This window comes from Cygnus atratus, unplaced genomic scaffold (genome assembly GCF_013377495.2).
Source record: "Cygnus atratus isolate AKBS03 ecotype Queensland, Australia unplaced genomic scaffold, CAtr_DNAZoo_HiC_assembly HiC_scaffold_48, whole genome shotgun sequence".
Taxonomy (NCBI): Eukaryota; Metazoa; Chordata; class Aves; order Anseriformes; family Anatidae; genus Cygnus; species Cygnus atratus.
Genome location: NW_026110084.1, coordinates 123,246 through 147,133, shown reverse-complemented (window position 1 = coordinate 147,133; position 23,888 = coordinate 123,246). Strand labels below are relative to the sequence as shown.

At 53.7% G+C, this 23,888-nt stretch overlaps 1 protein-coding gene across 1 annotated transcript; it reads left to right on the top strand.

Annotated features, from left to right (window-relative positions):
- Positions 1-8,641: 8,641 nt before the first annotated feature.
- Positions 8,642-9,619, top strand: LOC118261480 (olfactory receptor 14C36-like). The gene has a single exon (XM_035572336.2). It carries the CDS (start codon positions 8,654-8,656, stop codon positions 9,617-9,619), a length of 966 nt encoding a protein of 321 aa, XP_035428229.1. The 5' UTR covers positions 8,642-8,653.
- Positions 9,620-23,888: the final 14,269 nt, after the last annotated feature.

Here is a 23,888-nt window from a genome sequence, read left to right as displayed (position 1 = left end):
CGTGGCCATCATATTCGTACGGTTCCCTCTGTACCACAAAGAAGGAAAGCCTGTTTTGTCTTCGTTTTTTTTTTTGTTTGTTTGTTTGATTCTTATAACTGTGATAATATTATATGTGAAAAAATACTGTAATTTATTCCATTTCTTCTTTCATATCTCCCTGTGTTTGTCTCCCTCCAAGATCTCAGGTACTGATGGTGTTAGCATCCCTCTATAGATAAACAAAATACAGATGCCTGCAGTAAAGTATTTTTCATCAATTCCCATGTCTTCCTTCTTTCTCTGGAGCTCTGGGGCGATACAGCCATATATAGAAGGAGAACATGGTCTTTGCAGCCCTGGTCTCTTTTCTCTTCCACGTAGCCCTTGCATTTGTGTCAGCCTTATGGTCCTGTGTGCCTTGTGACAGTCCTGTTGTCTGGTCCGTGGCATTCCTGGGGCTGCAGGTAGGAGCAATCAAGGTGAACCAGTGTGTCACAGCTGGCCTCCTTGCTAGCAGCACCGTATTGAAAGGGGCTCTTCAGGGCCAGGAGGCTGGAGGCCTCTTTTGAAGCTGCGGCCAGCAGGAGCTGCTCCCTCCAGTAGCTGGGAGAGTGAGAGGAGTGAGAAACAGCCTTGCAGGCGCCAAGGTCAGTGAAGGAGGAGGAGGAGAGGTGCTCCAGGTGCCAGAGCAGAAGTCCCCTGCGGCCTGTGGTGAGGACCGTGGTGAAGCAGGCTGTCCCCATGCAGCCCATGGAGTACCACGGTGGAGCAGGGTTCCAAGCTGCAGCCTGTGGAGGAGGTGGACTTGCACTGACAGAGGCTGCAGCCTTTGCAGGACCCCTGCCGGAGCAGATTCCGGGTCAGACCCGTAGCCCGTGGAGAGGCGACCACGCAGGAGCAGGTGACCTGGCAGGAGCTGCTGCCCGTGGGACACCCAGGTTGGAGCAGTTTGCTCCTGATGGATGGACCCCGTGGCACGGACCCAAATCTGGAGCAGTTCTTGAAGAGCTGCTGCCTGTGGGAAGCCCACACCAGATCAGTTCAGGAAGGACGGCATCCCGTGGGAGGGACCCCACAGCGCAGGGAAAGAGAGTGACTGAGAAGGAGCGGCAGAGACAAAGCGCTATAGACTGACCATAACCCCCAAACCCCTGTTCCCCTGCACCGCTCGGGGGCAGGAGGCAGAAGAAGGTGGATGGGGGAAAGGCAGTTTTGGTTTCTTTCCTCCGTTTCTCACCTCTCTAGCTTGTAATACGCAATAAAGCTTACTGTCTCCCTATGCTGACTCTGTTTTGCCCATCACGGTAATAGTTGAGCGATCTCCCCGTCCTTATCTCAACCCTTGGGCCCTTTGCATCATATTTTCTCCCCCTTTCCCTTTGAAGAGGGGGAGAGAGAGAGTGGCTGAGGTGGAGCTCGGCCGCCCACCCGAGTAAAACCACCACTTGGTGTCCAAGCAGGCAGCAGCTGGTCCCAGTGGTGGTGGGTCCGATGGCAGACGCCGTCCTGGAGGGGAACCTGGAGCTGCCAGGAGATGCCAGGAGATCTCCAGGGACAGCGTCCGAGAAACATTTAGAAAATGTCAATAAAAAGGAAAACAAAATGAAAACAAACCACAAAGACTAAGTTCTAAACCAAAGATCTTTTATTCATGAAAATTTCTTTTTATATATATATATGTATATATATATATATATTTTTTTTATGATTTTGCTTTCTTTCGCTTTAGTATACTGGATCTTCCAAGGGTGGGTCTGAGACCTGGGGTGGATTTTGTGTCCACTTTATTTTGAAAAGGAAAGTGATGTTCAGAATTGGGGTTAGATGTGGGTCACAGGGACACAGACACCTGGTGCCAGTGTCAACGCACTGGGATCCCCTGCCCAGCCTCCACCTGCAGCCTCTGGTCTCCCACAGGTCCTCCTGGTGGCTGCCAACTGCAGGCAAACACCTCTGGTACACTGGGGCCTCTGAAAGTGGCTCTGGATGTTTGTGTTCAGACAACCAAAGTCTGCCTGGAAAGGTGAACAACTTCTTCCAACATTAATGTATTTTTGTCCTTTAATCTGTCCTGCAGCTAAGCACCGCACAATCCTCGCACCCCTCCCTTCCCCCCTCTGCCCCCATTGGGATGGGGGAGAGAACTGGAAAAAAAAAAGAAGTGAAAGCTTGTGGGTTGAGATAAAGACAGTTTATTAGGACAGAAAAGAAAGGAAAATAATAATAATGATGATAATAGCTGAAACCAGGACACACATATATATAAAAATGCATGTATACATGTATATATGAGCACATTTTCATCACCTGAAACACTTGAGCTCTGGTTATGGAATGGCAATGTTTTCTCACCATGCCAGAATGGGAATTACCAAGAAGTGCACTTATTGCACAGGAAATATTGATTTTTCCCTCTCCTTGCACTACCAATATTGTCTGTTATGCTGTGTGTCCAGTCACCCTCGTCTTTCTGGTGTTCCCACCTCTCCTGATTATCATAGAGTGGCTTGGGTTGGAAGGGACCTTAAAGATCATGTAGTTCCAATTATTAAATGATTAAAAAGAATGATTAAGTGGTCATGTCTGAAGGTGTCTTTTCAGGAGACTCCTTGGACATGTGTTCTTCCCATTGCTCTCCAGAATCTCCCTCTCTTTGCTTTTTGTTCATTCAGACACCTCCCAGCTATCTGATAAAAGCTTAGGGAGATAAAAACTTTCCCCATCCTTCAGAAGTCTAATGAACTCTTTAGTGAACTCCTTAATTGTGTTTATCTCTATCCTTGCTTAGCTCTCTGTCTAAAACGTTTCTTGTACAGCTTTCCATTTTGCAAGGTGAACCTCGTTAGATGCATTTTGCACTTGGCATACAGTTGAGGAGAATGTTTTAAAGTTTATTGAATTGTGTAACGCTTAACTTTTGTTTGTTTGCAATGGAGAGAAATCCTTCTGTGCCTGTGTGCAGGCAGTTCTCTGGGGAAAAGAGACAGGAATTGGTGCAAAGGAGCTGTCACATGCAGCTGCAGGCCTGAGTGGAGAAGTCTGATGGCAGGAGAAGTGCTGCAAGTCCCAGGTGGATCCTGAGAGAAATGGAGGGGTTGGGGAAGTGAGGAGCAAGGTTGCCCACAGAGTGTCTGGCCTCAACGGACTGCTTTTCCAAGCTGACCGGGACTCCTTAGGAGATCCTGTGGATCAATATCAATTGGAAAGGTCAGTAAATTGAAAATGGAAAAAAAAAACAACAACAAAACTTAAAACCAAAGCGCCTTATTATCAACTGTTCATTGAAATCTGCCTCTTTAACTAATCTGCCTCTTTAACCACCCTTCTGAAATCTCTCCAATTAGATGTACAAGCCCTGCAGCCTTGAAGAAAATGATGGGAAGAAACAAGGCACATGAGGGCTCTCTGTATTGTAACAAGCCCCAGGGTGTATTTGGTGCTGAGTCCATGGACCTCTGATGCTGAGAGGAGATAGCACAGGCTGAACAAGAAGCTAAAGCCAGAAGAAACGCTGAAGTTTCTTGGAGTGTTAACGGGTCCCACTGAGGGCCATTACCAGCACAGCCTCCCCATGGACTTGTTAGAGAAGAAAATTGGAGGCAGTGATGCCAGTCAGGCAAAGGCTCTGATGCTGAGTAAAGCCTGGATGGGTTTTATCAAACCAAATGCCAAGGCCTCATCCCCGGGTCCTGGGAAGGGAGCTCCTGTCCCACACATGACTCAGGGCTCTTCAAGAGACACTGGGACGTGGGGTGTGTGATGCTGAGTGAAGGACAACAGTACAACACCACTGGGGGGGTACAAGAAGGCCCCAAGGTTCCAGTGCCAAGGGGATAATGTGTCTTCTCATAGGCCTCAGGGACAGACAACAGCTACAGCCAAGGGGACAAAGACCTTGGCTCTGTCAGGGCCTTCCAGCCTTGCCAGTGCCCTTGGCCATTGTCTGTCCTACCCTGCCCCATGCCTGTGTTATTTTCCTTGCAGCCTGTAGACACCCAACCTACTTCATCACCACAGCATCTCCCTACCTCTACTGGCACCTGCCTGTCCTCACTGGCTATTCCTTGCAACACAAAGCCATGGGCTGATCCAGACTCCCTCTGAGTGACCACAGCAGTACCCTTGGAGTGATATTTCTTTCTTCTCATGACCAGGACCTCCCAAATGGCAGATTATGGTGGGTTTCCTTTCTCATGCCCCTACGAAAAATGTGCCATCATCTCTGAAAGCAACTTTCAAGCTGTCTGGAGCTACTACTAGACTGTCCTGAGCCTGTGCTTCACCAGGCCTAGGAAGCCCAGGCCTCTCGGCCTCCACACGTGATGCCTACCCCTGTCTTGCTAGACCTCCTCTGAACCCTCTTCAGACTTTATGCATTCCCAGCTGCAAGGTCAACATCGTGGCCATGAGGGCAGAAGACCATGCTGAGAGGGAGAGGAGAGGCAAGGGGGTCTTGTTCAGTGGAAGGCATCCATGCTGGAGAGGACACAGTGGTGCTCCAATCCCCCCGGCACAACGCTGCTCTTAGGAGTTTCCTCTCCTTCTGACCACCTCTCTGCTGTATGGAGCTGTCCCTGGGAGCTGTTTCTCTGCCCCCCCATCTCTTTGGTGCCAGTGTTCACAGACCCTCCCTACGCATGCTGCACTCAGCTCTGCCCTACGGGCATCTCCTGGTTGTATGGCACTGTCCTAGGGCATCTCTGTGGTTGCAGCATCTCAGGGGGAGGCCAGACCTACCCTGATGAGGATGGAAAGAGGAAGCTGGAGCTGTCTGCAGTCTCTGTCTCTTGTGCAAATAATTTTTCTTGTTTCTCTTTTTTCCCCTTTGGCAATTAGGAAACTGAAAGCACAGCCTCTGAAAAGCTCCCTCCTGATAGTGTAGTCCCTGCCTTTTTCATCCTCTTGAAAGATCCCTGCAGGACAAGGGTGAGCTGGAGCTGGCAGCAGCCCTCACCTCTGCAGCACCCTGTTAATAGGAGGATGGACCTGGCCTGCTGGGGAAGGACTTGGCTCCTGACTCCAGTGACCAGGCCAAGGACTTCACAGTGCGGGTGCTACACCCGAGGAAAGTCTCATCCCTTTGTGACAGCCAAGGACAAGCAGGATTCATGTCAGTGGCATATATCTGAAGCTGCCCAGCAGCATGTTCATGACCTTAGCCTCTCTGCAGCTTCTCGGAATAGCTCTTGGATAGCTCAGAGATCCTATGGGAGAGCTGTGCCCTTCTGAGCAGCAGCACTGTGCCTCTAAGGACATCAGAGGGTGGTTGCAAAGTGCCCTAAAGGTCAGGACTCTTGATGGGAGAGCCAGATCATTTTCCAGCACCACTGTCTGCACTGCCAGGAGCCCCCCATCTCTGCTGTCATCCAGGGGAGGTTTAGGTTGGATATTAGGAAAAACTTCTTTATTTAAAGGGTTGTTAGGCATTGGAATGGGCTGCCCAGGGAAGTGGTTGAGTCACCATCCCTGGAGGTCTTTAAGAAACGTTTAGGTGTAGAGCTTAGTGATATGGGTTAGTGGAGGACTTGTTAGCAGTAGGTCAGAGGTTGGACTAGGTGATCTTGGAGGTCTCTTCCAACCTAAATGCTTCTGTGATTCTGTGATCCCCACATCTACACCCTGTCCATGCTCACAGACCTAGTCCTATTGAGCCCATCAGCAGCATTTCAATCATCTCATGGAGCAACCTCTCCATAGGTGCAGGATCTAAAGAGCAGATGCACAGACTCTGATGAGCTGGGCAAGGTGATGCTGGTGCTGTCTGGAGGTTGGCATGTGGTGCAGGCACTTGCCTGGTAAAGCTCAGAGTAACGGTTTGGGTATCTAAGACCCTTCCCTAATTGGGACAGATGTTTTTACAACACCACCCAGATGAAACAGAGTAAACCTGAAGCCCGGATCAAGGAAAGCAAGAACTCAAACAGGAGGCACCTTCTGTTAACTAGAAGAGTCCCTTCAGAAATGTGCTGGGCACAGCCCCGGGCACCTCAGCTGTGGCACTGGGTCCAAGTACAGACTTGTGACAAGGAAACGTGGTTAACAACAGCCCAGGATCACATGTGTGCAAAATCTTTGCTTGTGAGCTTAGACATGCTGAGTGTTCAGCAGATAACAGCATAATGAGCAAAGGAGAGGACCACAAAGAGAGCAAACCCTGCGGTCTCCAAGGCTGGAGAGCAGAAAGAAGATTGAACAGTCCTTCTGGACCACTCCTGCATTTGGTCAGCTCAGTAGCTCTGTATGCTTTGAGGAGATATTGGATAAAGGTACATCTGGAGGTGCCCTGCATATACAAGTTTGGTGTCCCTGTGGGCAGCCAAGGACATCCCCCTTCCCCGTCTGGCCCTCAGCTGATGCTCAGAAATGTTCTCCATCAGAGCCTGCAAACACTGGCACATGTCTTAGACCTCCCCTGGCACCTCAGCCGTCACCAAACGTCTGTGTGGGACCAGCTGCCCCCTACACTGAACAAAGACCAGGGGCTCAGAGCCCACACAGGCAATTCCTTTGTGTCCACCTGAGCTGAACCAAGAGGAATCCCAGCTGTAGGGTGTGTAGGATGCATGGGGGAACCGAATCCTGCTTCAGCCTGAGGGCTTCCAACTTGGGATGAGATCCTAGAATCAGAATGATTTTGGTTGAAGGGGACCTTAAAGATCATCTAGTTCTGACCCACCAGCTGTAGGCAAGGATACTTTCTACTAGGTCAGGTTGCTCAATGAAGATGCCTGCATTGCCTCAGCTGAATCACTGCCCTGACCAAGGGAAACCAGCAAAGCCTCCCTGTGTTTCTCTGTCCTTTTATTATGGGTGTCCAGAGGTGAACTTGGATATCTCGCGCAGACAAGTGTGCTCTGGTAGCACAAATCATGCTGCTGGAACCAGTCTCTGTCCTTTGTTTAGAGCAGGGCAGTTGGTGATTACTTCAGTCTGCTTAAAATCATGTTCCCCAGGGGTGACCCTGCTGTTTTTCAGGAGCTGTCGTCCCTGCAGCCCCAGGGAGGTCTCGAGGGATGCAAGAGGGGCAGAGCAAGTGACGCCTTGGGCTGAGCCTCTGCTGCTGAGCTGGGCCAGGCTCCTGAGATGGAGGGATCTGTCTGCAAGCAAGCAGCACTGCAGAGTCACAGCTGTACCCAGGAGCAGCTCCTCAGCACAGCGCAGCAGGGCTGGGGGTCACAAGGGGACAAGGGAAGGGGCGGGAGGCAGAGAAAGGTTAAAGGCACTAAGGAGGATGAAGAGAGCTTACTGGAGGAGAAACATTGCAGCTCTTGAAATGGTAAGTCTCTGGCTGCAGGGCAATGCTGTTGCAGTTCCTGGAAGGATCTCCGAAGGGCAGCATAGCCCACAGATTTTGGGACCTTTCTTGAGGACTCCCAGCCCAGAGGCTCTTACTGGAAAAGTGTGAAGGGCTGTGCAGCCGGGGGTGCAGGCAGGGGTGCCCAGGGCTGTGGTGCAGGGCAGGGTCCCCAGAGCACTGCAGGGAGAAGCTGCGGGTGGAAGGAGCCCCCCTGGCAGGGCAGGGCAGGGTCCTGCTGCTGCCCGGAGTCTGGTCAGTGGTCTGCTTGCATTTGTAATTTGCTGCAGTGACATTTCTGGTGCACACAGCCGTTCAGGGGCTCCCTGAAAAAGAAAGACTCCGTGCTTTCAGTTTTCTCAGGAGCAGCTCAGCAGCAAGGGATGTGGGAGTGCTGGTTGACAGCAGGCTCAGTGTGAGTCAGCAATATACCCTCACCGTGAAGAGCACAAAATGCATTTTAGGATGCATTAAACACAGCAGAGCCACTCAGTTGAGGTGATTGTCCCACTATCTTTAGCATTGGAGCAGCCTCACCTTGAATTTTATGTGCAGTCCTGGTCTCCACCGTAAAAAAAGGTCCTTGGAAGAGTCTAGAGGAGGGCAACAATGCTGGTAAAAGGGCTGGAAGGGCCCTCAATAATTTGCTTTAACTTCTGGTTGAAAATGTCCTTGAAGAGGCCAGGCAGTTGGACTAGAAGATCCCTACCAATTGAACTATTCTATTCTATTCGATTCAATTCGATTTGATTCTTTTATCCTACCCTATCCTATCCCATTGTATCCTATCCTATCCTATCCTATCCTATCGGTCCCAAATGGACACAGTTCTCCATTAGAGTGATTGTGATGTACGGAAGCCAAGAAGAATCAGTGGAGGTGCCAAGGCCACAGAAATGCTGCTGGGGAGATGCATGAGGGCAAGTGAAATAAGCCCTTGTTGTTGTTGGTTGGAAGAGGAGTACGGAGACAGGGTGAGGTGTTTGGAGGTGTGCGCTTTGAACCGGGAATCCTCTGCTCTCAGCAGTGCACAGGTTCATCTCAGGTTCAGTTCTGTCCTGCTGTTGGGTGTTTTGGGAATAAGAACACTGAGAAGCTCTTTGATATTGTGAGTGGATTTAATTTGAGATCACCCCATGTTCCCATCAACCTACTGCTGTACAGGACTGACCCACAGATGAATCCCTGCTCTGTCTGCCCACCTCAGCCAGCACATGCTACAGTTAATCAAGGGAGCCGCAAGAAGGTCTTTGAAAGGAGAGAGGTACTTTGGGAGACTTCTGTGAGAAATGGAATAGGATTTTTTCAGAGGAACCTCTCCTAACTTGTTATTGCTTTTTCCTCCTTGTAAATGTCCTCCATGCCCAGAAGAAGCAGATGTCCAACAGCAGCTCCATCACCGAGTTCCTGCTCCTGGCATTCGCAGACACGCGGGAGCTGCAGCTCCTGCACTTCGGGCTCTTCCTGGGCATCTACCTGGCTGCCCTCCTGGGCAACGGCCTCATCCTCACCGCCGTAGCCTGCGACCACCGCCTCCACACCCCCATGTACTTCTTCCTCCTCAACCTCGCCCTCCTCGACCTGGGCTGCATCTCCACCACTGTCCCCAAAGCCATGGCCAATTCCCTGTGGGACACCAGGGCCATTTCCTATGCAGGATGTGCAGCCCAGGTTTTTTTGTTTCTTTTCTTGATGACAGCAGAGTATTCTGTCCTCACCATCATGGCCTACGACCGCTACGTGGCCATCTGCAAGCCGCTGCACTACGGGACCCTCCTGGGCGGCAGAGCCTGTGCCACCATGGCAGCAGCTGCCTGGGGCAGTGGGGTTCTCCACGCTCTCCTGCACACTGCCAATACATTTTCTCTTCCTCTCTGCCAAGGCAATGCTGTGGACCAGTTCTTCTGTGAAATCCCCCAGATCCTCAAGCTCTCCTGCTCAGACTCCTCCATGAGGGAAGCTGGGCTTCTTGTGGCTAGTGTCTGCATAGTCTTCATGTATTTTGTTTTCATCCTGGTGTCCTATGTGCAGATCTTCAGGGCCGTGCTGAGGATCCCCTCTGAGCAGGGCCGGCACAAAGCCTTTTCCACGTGCCTCCCTCACCTGGTCATCGTCTCCCTGTTTCTTAGCACTGCCATGTTTGCCTGTCTGAAGCCTTCCTCCGTCTCCTCCCCAGCTCTAATTCTGATGGTGTCATTTATATACTCGGTGGTGCCTCCAGTGGTGAACCCTCTCATCTATAGCATGAGAAATAAGGAAATCAAGAATGGTATAAAGAAAGTGATTTCATGGACATTTCTCAAGGGCAATAAACATCCTACCTTTCTTGACAAATGTCTGTGACAAATCTTAGTATCCGATTGCTGTCCTTTCCTTGGTTTGTCTTATTATTATACTTGTTATTATTGTTATTATTTTTGTTCTTCTTGTTATCACTGGTAATTATCTATCATATTATAATACATACTATTATATTATAATATAATATGATAATTATTGCTGGTAATTATCTTATTTTTATTGCTGTTCTGATTGTTATTGCCTGATGCCTCCGCAGCCAGCTCTTTACCTGCCTTCCTGTCTGTCCTTTCCTATAATTCTCACTGGAGATTTTCCACTGAGGTGGGGCATGGCTGAAAATGGACTTCAGTAGAGGCAACTTGGACTTAACAGAGAGCTGAGGAATATATTTTATTTTGTAATCGGATCTCTTTTTATCATTTTTTTTCCTTCTTTTTGTTCTGGTAAGACAGAGGAACCCTGTGTCTGTGTGCAGCCAGTTCTACAAACAAAGCAGGTGGAAATTGGTGCAGAAACATTCAGTGGTAGCCTTGGGTGGGAAAAGCTCTGATTTTAACGGGACTAATGGAAATCCCAGGTGACTGATAGGAGAAATGGCAGATGGGGGAGCTTGGGTGAAGACTGCCTATCCAGTGTCTGACAAAAAGGATCTTGTTTTTCCTACATATTCAGATTTCATCATGCAACACTCTGGATCAATATGAATTGGAGATGGTTGAGATTGCATATTCCCTAAGTGGAAAAATAAAGGAAAATGAAAATAGAAGAAAATTTCTTGTTATTTATTTTGGAAATCTTCTCGGTTAGACTATAGTCATGGATTCTCTCTAATCAACCACACAAGAGCAGAAGAATTAGGGTAAGTTACGCAGAGGCTTGTCTTGTTAGGGCATTGTGCATTTTCATGAGCTCTCTGGTGCCAAGTTCCTGAACTGCAGCTACTGAAGGAAGACTGAAGAAGCCTCTGAGGAAGGCAGGCACAAACCTCCATGTTAGTGGCTTTCCTGAGGGCCACCACCGATGATGAAGCCATGAAAGGATGCGCTCTGGAGCTGGATTAAACTGGCCATGAAAGGATGTGTCCTGGAGCTGGATTAAACTGGAGAGAGGCAAGAAGGCTGCAAGTCTTTAAGCAAACAGTGTCCCCTCATGACTGTTGATTGCACAGGCAACAGTAATAGATGAGCAAAGACATCTTTATTTCTGGGGGAGTCCCAGCCCCACCAAGGCCCTCAGCCGTCCACACCACAGGCTCTCCCATGCTGTCCCATGCCTGCAAACAGTTCTCCTGCAGGCTTTGACCACTATCGTGCTTACGTACCTCACTCTGACTCTGCCATCTCCCAAGTTTTAAGCACCCCCAACCCCTCCACCCACCTTTTCCTTCCAACACAAAGCTTTGGTCTTCTGGGGATTTGCCATAGCTCGTGAGTTCCACACTACTTGCCCAGCTTTTTATCAAAGATCTCCTAATGCTCCTCAGTCACCTGAGATGTCCCAGCCCCACGCTTGCTTCCTCAATTTAACTCTCTGTCCTAGAAATGAACTCCACACCCTCTTTCCTCTGCTGCCCTAACATAACGTTCAAATGGTTCCATCTCTGCATGGCCGCTCCATGCTCTTTCAGACCTTCTTCCTGCCTGTAACACACTCACTGCTCTGCACACCCCCAATCTTGCCCTGATGTCCCCCATGTCTCACCAACCTTCCCTTCTTCCCCTGAAGGAGTGGGACCTCACCTCAGGAGGTTTTTGCATGGATGTGCTTATTAGAACCTTCATGGCTCCTTTCCAGAGCTCGGAGGGCATGTTCCTGTCTGTAATACATCTTTGATCTGTCCAGACAGAGTTAATTCTATTCATATTACCTGTACGGTGCAGGTGTTTTGGCTTTCTAACCTGTGCTGATAACACACCGGTGATCTATCTATTGCTGAGCAGCTCTTACAGACCTACAAGGACTTCTTTCTTTGTCACTCTGCCCCCACCAGCAAGTCTGGTAGTTGCTAAGGCACTGGGTGGAGGTGGGGATACAGCCAGGACAAATGACCAGAGGGAAGTTCATGCCACATTATATCATGTTCAGCAATAAAACTGTGGCAGTCTTTCCAAGGAAACTGCTGCTCAGAGACTGGCTGGGCATCAATCTGCTGGTGGGAGGTGGTTTGTGATTGCTTTTTCATAATCCTTTTCCTTTCCTCTTTCCTTCTCCTTCTCCTTCTCTTTCATCCGGTGCGTACTTAGTGGCTGTCTCGGGCCAACAAGGAGGAGGCTGACTATGGTCCAAGGAAGCAGAGGCCAGTGAAATTCTAGGATCGCTGGTCTCCAGTCCTGGACATCCCCACCACCTCTCCCCAGGCCACCACGAGAGTGCTGGCCCAGTGACACAGCAGCCTGCCCTGAGCGGATGCCTTCAGAAATAGGTTTCTCTTTGTCACTTTTTCCTCTCCGCAGGCACAGAATGCTCCTTTGCTCTTGTTCAGGGACATCCATGCTCCCCAGATAGCCATTCCCAGAGGAGTATGTCCATGCTGGCCTGAACCCCCCTGGTTCCTTCCCCATACTCCTATCAGGACCACAGTCTGGTGGTGCTGTGCTGCAGAGTGAGGGCTGTGGTGCCCTGGGGCCACAGGGTGACCCTGCACTGGCTGTACTGGTCAGGGTGGGAAGCAGACTCAGCCAGATGGAAATCACTCCTGCTATGCCGTGAGCGCTGTGCAGGGTCGCTGCCGCGCCCACAGCCCTTCTGTCTGCTCCTGCTGTGCTGCTCCCCAACTCCCTTCCCCTGCGTTCCCTGCATGGTGGGCACAGTCTGGCTGACCCCCAGCACCGAGGACCCTCACGGTTACTTCTCGATCAGTTACAAAGTCCTGCTGTGGGTTCCTGGGTATTGCTGTACATAAGACCCGGACTGCTGTGCTGTATTATTCAATATTTATTGAAACTGTGGCCCGGGCTGCACCCTGGGGGGGCCTGCCCCAGCCCTTGGAAGAGGGTGGGGGGGGCCGGTGGAGGTGATGTCTGTGTCCATGAGGACTGGGGGGTACTGGGCCGGTCGCGCGCCTTTCCATTGGTCTGCTGCTGGGCGTGGGGGCCGTGGAGGCCGGGCTGGTGGCAGGCGGGCCGGTCTTCCAGGCACTGATGGTGGCCGCTGGCGTCGGGCCTGGCTCTCAGGCATACCACGGTGGTCAGGCCGCATGTACGGGCTCACGGAGCGGCTGCGGGTGTCAGTCTGGGCTGCCTGGGCTGCGGCGAGGCGCCTGCGGAGACAGGAACTTGTTGAGGCCGTGCTGCGGCTGCGGTGCCAGGCGGGTGCGAGGCAGCGGGGTGCAGGCACCCGGCTGTGCATCAGCTGTGGGCACACAGTGCTCTGTGCAGAAAACGGGGTGCCCTCGGCTGGGACTCTGCTCCCCTCCACATCCTGCCCCAGCTCGTCTCCTCCCCAGCGCCTCGCCAGCCATCCTGACCTGCCTGCTCTGCACGTGCTGTCCCAGCGAGAAGACCTGGCCCCCGCAGAGACAGGGGTCCAAAGCCGGGCTCAGCACGGCCGGGTCACCACAGCCACCGACTGCCCTTCCCCAGAGCGCCTGGCAAGGACCAGCACTCAGCTCCCTGCCCGGCCCTGGCCCTGGCCCAACAAGGTGACAGCCTCGGCTCACTGTTCGGTGAGGTGCTGCCCATCCGCTCTTTGGGATGTGTAATTAAACACACAAGCCCTGTCTGTGCTGAAGATGCACGCTGGCAGCGCTCAGGTGCGGCTGTGACACACTGAGTGCCCCTCTCCAAGGCAATGCCCGCAGCTGGCAGGGCTCATCCCCATGCTCCCAGTAGCTGGCACACCTTGGCTGAGGCGGACACCTGCAATTCAGGGCATCCCAGAACAGGGTGCCTTGTGCTGGGGGGGAACTGGCACTGCTGCGCTTCTCTCTCTGATGGCACTCTCTCTCAGCTCCTGCATTTCTCTTCCTGACCTTGCTTTGCCTACGGCTGTCCCTGGCTCTGCTCTTGCTGCGGAAGGGCCAAGCTTGGCTAAGACCAGCAACAGAAAAATGGGCTCCCGAACAGAATGCCCAGGAATTAGAGGCCACCTAAAACACTGGACAGCAGAAATTTCAGAAGAGTCTGGTCAAAAAAACTAACTGCTCACTTCACAATACGCTAATGACAACTGCTTCCTGGCTGGCAGCAGCCATATAATAATGTTGACAAAGATACGGTAAAGAATTTGGGAGGGGGAGAGGAGGAGAGGGAGCGGGGGAACAACAACTCACTGATTTTTCTGCCTCCAACGCCGGATAAGCACGCAGCACGCAACTGTCACAAGCAGGAGGGGAACCAAGAATGCCGCAGCACCTTCTATGCAGTAACTTCGGAAATTTTGGGGTTTTGCAGTGTTTGCATTGTTCTCCCCATCCACGCCTGGAAGAACAATTGTGGACATTGCTGTGTCCTGTGCACTACTGGTAATCTCACAGGAGGTCTGACATTGCCAGGAAGTGTTCTTTTTTCATTTGGTTAACATCTTTGAGCAAGTGAAAATCCTCAGGCCGCAATGCTTCCCGAGGTTCAGCAGAAGCTGGGGAATCTGCCAAAGTCACTGCAACTCAATGCACTCTGGAGCCTCCCTTTTGCCTCTCAGCTTTGTTTACCCTCCATCCTTTGTTTTCCCTGCCATAATGCTGAGAGCCCAGTGTCTCAGGTTTGCTGCCCCAGCTCTTTGGAGTTCTAAAAGTTCTTAGGTGCTTGCCCACCTTCGCTGCTTGAGGCACACTCGGAGCCTTAGGGACAAAACTGAACAAAATTCGGGAGCCCAGGAGAGCCAGTGAGGCAGTGGCATCACTCGGGGCCTCAGCTCACAGGAGGGGTCCCGTTTCCCACTGTCTGCTCAGTGGGCTTCACATGGCCTCGTTCCCCCAAGAGCAAGGTTCCAAAATCCCTGGGAACTGGGTGCGCTGGGAGGTGACCCCTCTGTAACCACAGCCACAGAGCTTTGTGAGCGTCTCTCCGCTGCACTGCTGTCACATGCTGTCACAGCCCGGGGAAGACAGCCATCCTCAGGGAGCCACTCCTGCCTTCCTCTGCAACACTAGCTGCCTACTGACACTCTTGGGTTTGGCTGCTGACATGAGGTGCAAGAGCGGGTACCAGGGCAAGAACCTGCACACGCATGCTGGTTCTGGTTGGTGACAGCGGATGCGCTGGGGCCGAGAAGCCTGGGGCTGAGCCCCTGTGGGGCTGAGGCCGCTGGCCCCTCTGGGGAAATTTCCACCCGCATCTTTGTCCCATGACAGTGCCTCAGCCCCCTCAGTCACTGCAGGGTGCTGGGGAAGAGGGAGAGCACAGCACGCCATGGGAACTTCTCTCATCTCTGCTTGATTTTAGATGACGATGTTGGTTCTCCATATCCAGCTTCTCAGCTGGATCCTCGTTTGGAGCCTCAGGAGGATCCCCGAGGTACGTTGCGAGTGTGCTTCCTTGAAGGAAGATGGCTAATGGGCTGTAATAGTTTATTCAGGGTCTTCCAAGTGGGTTTGTGCCTTGAGGGGGCTTGCACAAATGAGCCCTGAATATTTCTTCACTTGGAGAGATGCCACCCCTGCCCCTCTCCATAGAGAGGGAGGAACCCAGGCTTTTCTTCCTATTTGGGCCATGTCATTACCTGACCCCCAGCCAGTGCCTCCCGGTCACTGAGGAAGAGGCAGGCCCCAAGAGGCAATGGAAGCTCCCCTTACCTGTGTCTGATCCCACTTGTGCCCACAGGCAGTACTGGTCAAGTGCCTCCATGGAATCCTGCTCCTGAGCCTGCCAGTATGGGTCCCACAGGTGGTAAGTTGTCAGTGTTCATTTCCTTGCTATTTGTTAACGGTTTGTTGAGCTAGCTCAGCAAGGGTTCAGCTGCTCACTGGCCAGGGGGCTTCTCCATGACAAACACGGGTGATCATTTTTCCTGGGGTCTGCACGCTCCCCCTGCAGTGGGGTCTTCCTTTGTGGCCAGCAGAGATCTTCCCGTAAGAAACACCTGAGGGGCCACATCTTTGGCGGCGTGGTCCCTGCGGGCTGTCGCGCACAGCCTCGAGAGAGGATTTGGGAAGAGGCCAAGAGGGAGCCTACAGCTCAGCAGGCCCCTTTGCGGCTTTGGAAATCCTGGCTCGTGTCTGGGTCCCACATCATTGCCTGAGCCCCCTCCAGTCGCTGCAGGTCACTAAGGAAGAGGTAGGTCACACCACGCAAGGGGAACATTTCTCTTCTGTGCTTGATTGCAGCAGTTCTCGCAGGCACTGGCTACTCGACACCTCAGCCTGATGTGGACCACGAGCCTCAGGTTAATCTGCCAGGTAAGTCAGCGGAAGGAAGGGGCATCTAGGTGCTGCAGAGCCAGCAGGCACCTTGCGCTTGAGTTGAGATCTGGGGTGGGCACGGGGACGGCCCTTCTCCGGGCAGCTCCACGCATGCTTAGTTTGTACCAGCACGGTGCCGCTGCAGGCACCCAGCAACTGTTTGCAAGATGCTCTTGAGTGGCAGGGAGAGACGAGTGCCGTGGAGCAGTCCCCTCTTTGAACTGCATTCTCTGTCACTCTGGTCAGAAGGAGTATATTGACATAGTTCACAGGAGGGACTCCACTTGTGTTTACAGATGGGACCGAAGGCGAAGGTGATCCAGGTTCCCAGATGGGTTCCAGGACTGAAGCTCTGGGAGATGGCCTGGGTAAGTTGTGGCTTTTGACTTCCTTTGAGAGCTGCCAGCTCAAAGCCCAAATGTCAGCCAGGCATCTCTGCAGGTGGGAGGGTATAGACCGGCACGTGCGTGTGCCCTGTCAAGGCACGACCCCTGGTATGCTCTCCTACTGAGCTCTTGATGTAGATGGCGATGGGACAGAACCTTCTCACGGGTCTTTGGTTGCAGAAGTGTCCCCAGGGAGGGCTTTGCCAGACCCTCGGCTGCTTCCTGCGCTGGAGCCCCGCTGGTATCCCAGGGGTGGGTAGTCATTTCACTGACTTCACAAACGAAGCCCTGGTTCTCCAAATCGCACTGGTGCCAAAGTTAACTTACTACTTTCTGTTCAGGTCCTCTAACAGCGAAGGAAAACGCTGAACTAAGAAAATCTTCCCCAACATCCTCTGACATCGTAGAGGATATCATAAAGGAGTTAGAGGAGGCAGCACCTGGTGGGTATATTTCACTCTGTCCGCCATAAGACTTGGGAAGCTGAGGTTCTAAATCCATGTGTGGACACACCGTAACCTGCACAGCAGGAAGGGATCGATCAGAACGGAGACACTCAATTTCATACCTAGCAGGCACTGGTGAGCCTCAGAGAAGGCCGAGAGCCTCTGCTGCCGCTTGTGGGTCACGCCGTGTCCCAGGGGCAGCTGCTAGCCCAGTATTACCATTACTGGTCCGAGCTGTTCCGTGCAAACATTGGTATCCAGCCAGCAGCAAAGGGCTTCTGCTGAACTTGTGTTCAGCTCCCGCACAGCACTGCTTGCAGCTGGGCGAGTTCAAGGCAGGAGGCACATCCCAAGCAGTGCTTGCTGTCCCCTGAGCAGGGAGACACATGTCACCGCAGGGGAGAGCACCCTTGGGCAGAGGAGGGAAAGCGCAGGCAGATTTGGGTCAGCGGCTGGGATCAGAGCAGCCCAGCCCAGCCCTCTTGTTCTCCTTGATGAATGCCATCACCTTGGCAATTCAGGAAATCATTAGGTAACGTTCCCTAGTCTCAAAGACAGATTCTGTAGCCGGATAAATCACCATTGGAAATCTGGTAAAACAAGGGTTTTACTTGAAAACCTATGAGCAAGAAGCGTAAGCTGAAATGCAGAACTTCTTCGGAACTCTGCTGTGACACTGTGCCAAGCCGTGAGGTCACAGCACCTCTCCGTGACGCTGCGAGGGCCATGAGGTCCCAACGCTGCTCCGTGACACCGTGAGGGCTGCAAGGTCACAACACCCCTTGGTGATGCAGTGCTGGGCTGTGAGGTCCCGACACCCCATTGTGACGCTGGGCCGGGCCACAGGCACTGCTCCGCACCAGTCCTGACAGCAGCACTAGCTGCAGCTGCAGCGGTGGTGGTGGAAGCATGGTGCGAGTGTGGGGAGCCACGGCCCCTGCCTGCCTCCTCTTCCTCCTCCTGGTGGCCCTGTGTGCCCGGGGTGCCCAGGCTGCGCCATGGCAACCACCGGGAGCAGGTGGGTGGGCAGGGCCAGGGCCAACACCAAACCCTGGGCGGCATGGTGCTGCGCGGCACGCATATTGATGGAGGGGACGGGGACGGGATAGCAGCAGGGCCGGGCGGGCACCGCGGGCAGGGGGCAGGCAGGAGGCAGAAGCCCCGCAGGGTGGCACGGTGGGGCCGTGGCTGCTGCGGGGTTGTTTCCTGCCAGGGGGGGGCGGGAGTGGCGCTGGGGCCGAGAAGCCTGGGGCTGAGCCCCTGTGGGGCTGAGGCCGCTGGCCCCTCTGGGGAAATTTCCACCCGCATCTTTGTCCCATGACAGTGCCTCAGCCCCCTCAGTCACTGCAGGGTGCTGGGGAAGAGGGAGAGCACAGCACGCCATGGGAACTTCTCTCATCTCTGCTTGATTTTAGATGACGACGTTGGTTCTCCATATCCAGCTTCTCAGCTGGATCCTCGTTTGGAGCCTCAGGAGGATCCCCGAGGTACGTTGCGAGTGTGCTTCCTTGAAGGAAGATGGCTAATGGGCTGTAATAGTTTATTCAGGGTCTTCCAAGTGGGTTTGTGCCTTGAGGGGGCTTGCACAAATGAGCCCTGAATATTTCTTCACTTGGAGAGATGCCACCCCTGCCCCTCTCCATAGAGAGGGAGGAACCCAGGCTTTTCTTCCTATTTGGGCCATGTCATTACCTGACCCCCAGCCAGTGCCTCCCGGTCACTGAGGAAGAGGCAGGCCCCAAGAGGCAATGGAAGCTCCCCTTACCTGTGTCTGATCCCACTTGTGCCCACAGGCAGTACTGGTCAAGTGCCTCCATGGAATCCTGCTCCTGAGCCTGCCAGTATGGGTCCCACAGGTGGTAAGTTGTCAGTGTTCATTTCCTTGCTATTTGTTAACGGTTTGTTGAGCTAGCTCAGCAAGGGTTCAGCTGCTCACTGGCCAGGGGGCTTCTCCATGACAAACACGGGTGATCATTTTTCCTGGGGTCTGCACGCTCCCCCTGCAGTGGGGTCTTCCTTTGTGGCCAGCAGAGATCTTCCCGTAAGAAACACCTGAGGGGCCACATCTTTGGCGGCGTGGTCCCTGCGGGCTGTCGCGCACAGCCTCGAGAGAGGATTTGGGAAGAGGCCAAGAGGGAGCCTACAGCTCAGCAGGCCCCTTTGCGGCTTTGGAAATCCTGGCTCGTGTCTGGGTCCCACATCATTGCCTGAGCCCCCTCCAGTCGCTGCAGGTCACTAAGGAAGAGGTAGGTCACACCACGCAAGGGGAACATTTCTCTTCTGTGCTTGATTGCAGCAGTTCTCGCAGGCACTGGCTACTCGACACCTCAGCCTGATGTGGACCACGAGCCTCAGGTTAATCTGCCAGGTAAGTCAGCGGAAGGAAGGGGCATCTAGGTGCTGCAGAGCCAGCAGGCACCTTGCGCTTGAGTTGAGATCTGGGGTGGGCACGGGGACGGCCCTTCTCCGGGCAGCTCCACGCATGCTTAGTTTGTACCAGCACGGTGCCGCTGCAGGCACCCAGCAACTGTTTGCAAGATGCTCTTGAGTGGCAGGGAGAGACGAGTGCCGTGGAGCAGTCCCCTCTTTGAACTGCATTCTCTGTCACTGTGGTCAGAAGGAGTATATTGACATAGTTCACAGGAGGGACTCCACTTGTGTTTACAGATGGGACCGAAGGCGAAGGTGATCCAGGTTCCCAGATGGGTTCCAGGACTGAAGCTCTGGGAGATGGCCTGGGTAAGTTGTGGCTTTTGACTTCCTTTGAGAGCTGCCAGCTCAAAGCCCAAATGTCAGCCAGGCATCTCTGCAGGTGGGAGGGTATAGACCGGCACGTGCGTGTGCCCTGTCAAGGCACGACCCCTGGTATGCTCTCCTACTGAGCTCTTGATGTAGATGGCGATGGGACAGAACCTTCTCACGGGTCTTTGGTTGCAGAAGTGTCCCCAGGGAGGGCTTTGCCAGACCCTCGGCTGCTTCCTGCGCTGGAGCCCCGCTGGTATCCCAGGGGTGGGTAGTCATTTCACTGACTTCACAAACGAAGCCCTGGTTCTCCAAATCGCACTGGTGCCAAAGTTAACTTACTACTTTCTGTTCAGGTCCTCTAACAGCGAAGGAAAACGCTGAACTAAGAAAATCTTCCCCAACATCCTCTGACATCGTAGAGGATATCATAAAGGAGTTAGAGGAGGCAGCACCTGGTGGGTATATTTCACTCTGTCCGCCATAAGACTTGGGAAGCTGAGGTTCTAAATCCATGTGTGGACACACCGTAACCTGCACAGCAGGAAGGGATCGATCAGAACGGAGACACTCAATTTCATACCTAGCAGGCGCTGGTGAGCCTCAGAGAAGGCCGAGAGCCTCTGCTGCCGCTTGTGGGTCACGCCGTGTCCCAGGGGCAGCTGCTAGCCCAGTATTACCATTACTGGTCCGAGCTGTTCCGTGCAAACATTGGTATCCAGCCAGCAGCAAAGGGCTTCTGCTGAACTTGTGTTCAGCTCCCGCACAGCACTGCTTGCAGCTGGGCGAGTTCAAGGCAGGAGGCACATCCCAAGCAGTGCTTGCTGTCCCCTGAGCAGGGAGACACATGTCACCGCAGGGGAGAGCACCCTTGGGCAGAGGAGGGAAAGCGCAGGCAGATTTGGGTCAGCGGCTGGGATCAGAGCAGCCCAGCCCAGCCCTCTTGTTCTCCTTGATGTCTGAGGATTCTCGGTGACAGCCTGCAGGCAGGGGCGAGTTCAAGATGCACACCCAGCTTGGTGCCCGACCCCTAACTTGTAGGAGCTGAAAGGAAAGGCACTTAACTCAGTCTCAGCTGATTTAGCTGTCCATTTCTAGTTGGGTTTCAAATGACTTGGCCAAATGTCTTGGGATGGAGTCAGCATGATGGGATGGACATGCTTCTCAGAAGGGCTGTTCCTGCCTCTGAACTGGATGCAGCTTTTTTATGTCCTCTTTGAAGGCAGGAATTGAGCGTCATCTTGCAGTGTGCCAAAAATGCACTATGCGTGATGAGAACAAGAAGATCTCCTGCAATCTCCTGGTCTCGCAGCAGGCCAGATTTTGCTGTCTGTGCTGGTAGACTGCCAGGAGTCAAACACTTAGATTTTTCTTTGTGAATGACATGCTGTTTGCAGTAGTGAGTACCTCCCCCAAAAGCCCAGGCCTTAGCTTCTAAACTTTAGGGATATCTTTTGAGAAGCACTACCTTCCAAAGATACCATCCTCGAAAGGAGGAGCAGTTCCTTATAGTCACACTGTCCTGCTTTCTTCCTAAAGGGATGGTTAGAGAGACTGTGCCGAAGGAGGTGCTTTGGCAAGGAAGCGGTCGCACGCTGCCGCTCCCTGGCAAAAGAACAGAGGCAACACAGGCAACTGCTACACCAGGTAAAGGCTGTTTCTTGGTCATCCGCTGTCACCAACCAGAACCAGCATGCGTGTGCAGGTTCTTGCCCTGGTACCCGCTCTTGCACCTCATGTCAGCAGCCAAACCCAAGAGTGTCAGTAGGCAGCTAGTGTTGCAGAGGAAGGCAGGAGTGGCTCCCTGAGGATGGCTGTCTTCCCCGGGCTGTGACAGCATGTGACAGCAGTGCAGCGGAGAGACGCTCACAAAGCTCTGTGGCTGTGGTTACAGAGGGGTCACCTCCCAGCGCACCCAGTTCCCAGGGATTTTGGAACCTTGCTCTTGGGGGAACGAGGCCATGAGAAGCCCACTGAGCAGACAGTGGGAAACGGGACCCCTCCTGTGAGCTGAGGCCCCGAGTGATGCCACTGCCTCACTGGCTCTCCTGGGCTCCCGAATTTTGTTCAGTTTTGTCCCTAAGGCTCCGAGTGTGCCTCAAGCAGCGAAGGTGGGCAAGCACCTAAGAACTTTTAGAACTCCAAAGAGCTGGGGCAGCAAACCTGAGACACTGGGCTCTCAGCATTATGGCAGGGAAAACAAAGGATGGAGGGTAAACAAAGCTGAGAGGCAAAAGGGAGGCTCCAGAGTGCATTGAGTTGCAGTGACTTTGGCAGATTCCCCAGCTTCTGCTGAACCTCAGGAAGCATTGCGGCCTGAGGATTTTCACTTGCTCAAAGATGTTAACCAAATGAAAAAGAACACTTCCTGGCAATGTCAGACCTCCTGTGAGATTACCAGTAGTGCACAGGACACAGCAATGTCCACAATTGTTCTTCCAGGCGTGGATGGGGAGAACAATGCAAACACTGCAAAACCCCAAAATTTCCGAAGTTACTGCATAGAAGGCGCTGCGGCATTCTTGGTTCCCCTCCTGCTTGTGACAGTTGCGTGCTGCGTGCTTATCCGGCGTTGGAGGCAGAAAAATCAGTGAGTTGTTGTTCCCCCGCTCCCTCTCCTGCTCTCCCCCTCCCAAATTCTTTACCGTATCTTTGTCAACATTATTATATGGCTGCTGCCAGCCAGGAAGCAGTTGTCATTAGCGTATTGTGAAGTGAGCAGTTAGTTTTTGACCAGACTCTTCTGAAATTTCTGCTGTCCAGTGTTTTAGGTGGCCTCTAATTCCTGGGCATTCTGTTCGGGAGCCCATTTTTCTGGTGCTGGTCTTAGCCAAGCTTGGCCCTTCCGCAGCAAGAGCAGAGCCAGGGACAGCCGTAGGCAAAGCAAGGTCAGGAAGAGAAATGCAGGAGCTGAGAGAGAGTGCCATCAGAGAGAGAAGCGCAGCAGTGCCAGTTCCCCCCCAGCACAAGGCACCCTGTTCTGGGATGCCCTGAATTGCAGGTGTCCGCCTCAGCCAAGGTGTGCCAGCTACTGGGAGCATGGGGATGAGCCCTGCCAGCTGCGGGCATTGCCTTGGAGAGGGGCACTCAGTGTGTCACAGCCGCACCTGAGCGCTGCCAGCGTGCATCTTCAGCACAGACAGGGCTTGTGTGTTTAATTACACATCCCAAAGAGCGGATGGGCAGCACCTCACCGAACAGTGAGCCGAGGCTGTCACCTTGTTGGGCCAGGGCCAGGGCCGGGCAGGGAGCTGAGTGCTGGTCCTTGCCAGGCGCTCTGGGGAAGGGCAGTCGGTGGCTGTGGTGACCCGGCCGTGCTGAGCCCGGCTTTGGACCCCTGTCTCTGCGGGGGCCAGGTCTTCTCGCTGGGACAGCACGTGCAGAGCAGGCAGGTCAGGATGGCTGGCGAGGCGCTGGGGAGGAGACGAGCTGGGGCAGGATGTGGAGGGGAGCAGAGTCCCAGCCGAGGGCACCCCGTTTTCTGCACAGAGCACTGTGTGCCCACAGCTGACTGCACAGCCGGGTGCCTGCACCCCGCTGCCTCGCACCCGCCTGGCACCGCAGCCGCAGCACGGCCTCAACAAGTTCCTGTCTCCGCAGGCGCCTCGCCGCAGCCCAGGCAGCCCAGACTGACACCCGCAGCCGCTCCGTGAGCCCGTACATGCGGCCTGACCACCGTGGTATGCCTGAGAGCCGGGCCCGACGCCAGCGGCCACCATCAGTGCCTGGAAGACCGGCCCGCCTGCCACCAGCCCGGCCTCCACGGCCCCCACGCCCAGCAGCAGACCAATGGAAGGTGCGCGACCGGCCCAGTACCCCCCAGTCCTCGTGGACACAGACATCACCTCCACCGCCCCCCCGACCCTCTTCCAAGGGCTGGGGCAGGCCCCCCCAGGGTGCAGCCCGGGCCACAGTTTCAATAAATATTGAATAATACAGCACAGCAGTCCGGGTCTTATGTACAGCAATACCCAGGAACCCACAGCAGGACTTTGTAACTGATCGAGAAGTAACCGTGAGGGTCCTCGGTGCTGGGGGTCAGCCAGACTGTGCCCACCATGCAGGGAACGCAGGGGAAGGGAGTTGGGGAGCAGCACAGCAGGAGCAGACAGAAGGGCTGTGGGCGCGGCAGCGACCCTGCACAGCGCTCACCTGAGAACCCCCTGTTCAAACTGGCTGTGCCACAGCCACACACAAGCCCGGGCCCTTCCTGATCCTGGGCCGAGGCCAGGCTCCCCACAGCCAGCCCTCCTCGGGTCCTGACACTGCACGGATGGCCGATTTTGGCCAGGGTGCCCCATGCCAACACTCCCACGGCTCAGCTCTCCTCAAGGGGTACAAGAAAAAATTCCCAACTCTTTGGAGTCAGGGCTGGGATTGCCACACGCTGCCACAAGCAA

What these genes read in the sequence shown, in the direction of transcription:
- LOC118261480 (XM_035572336.2), top strand. Translation starts at nt 8,654, where the DNA reads ATGTCCAACAGCAGCTCCATCACCGAGTTCCTGCTCCTGGCATTCGCA.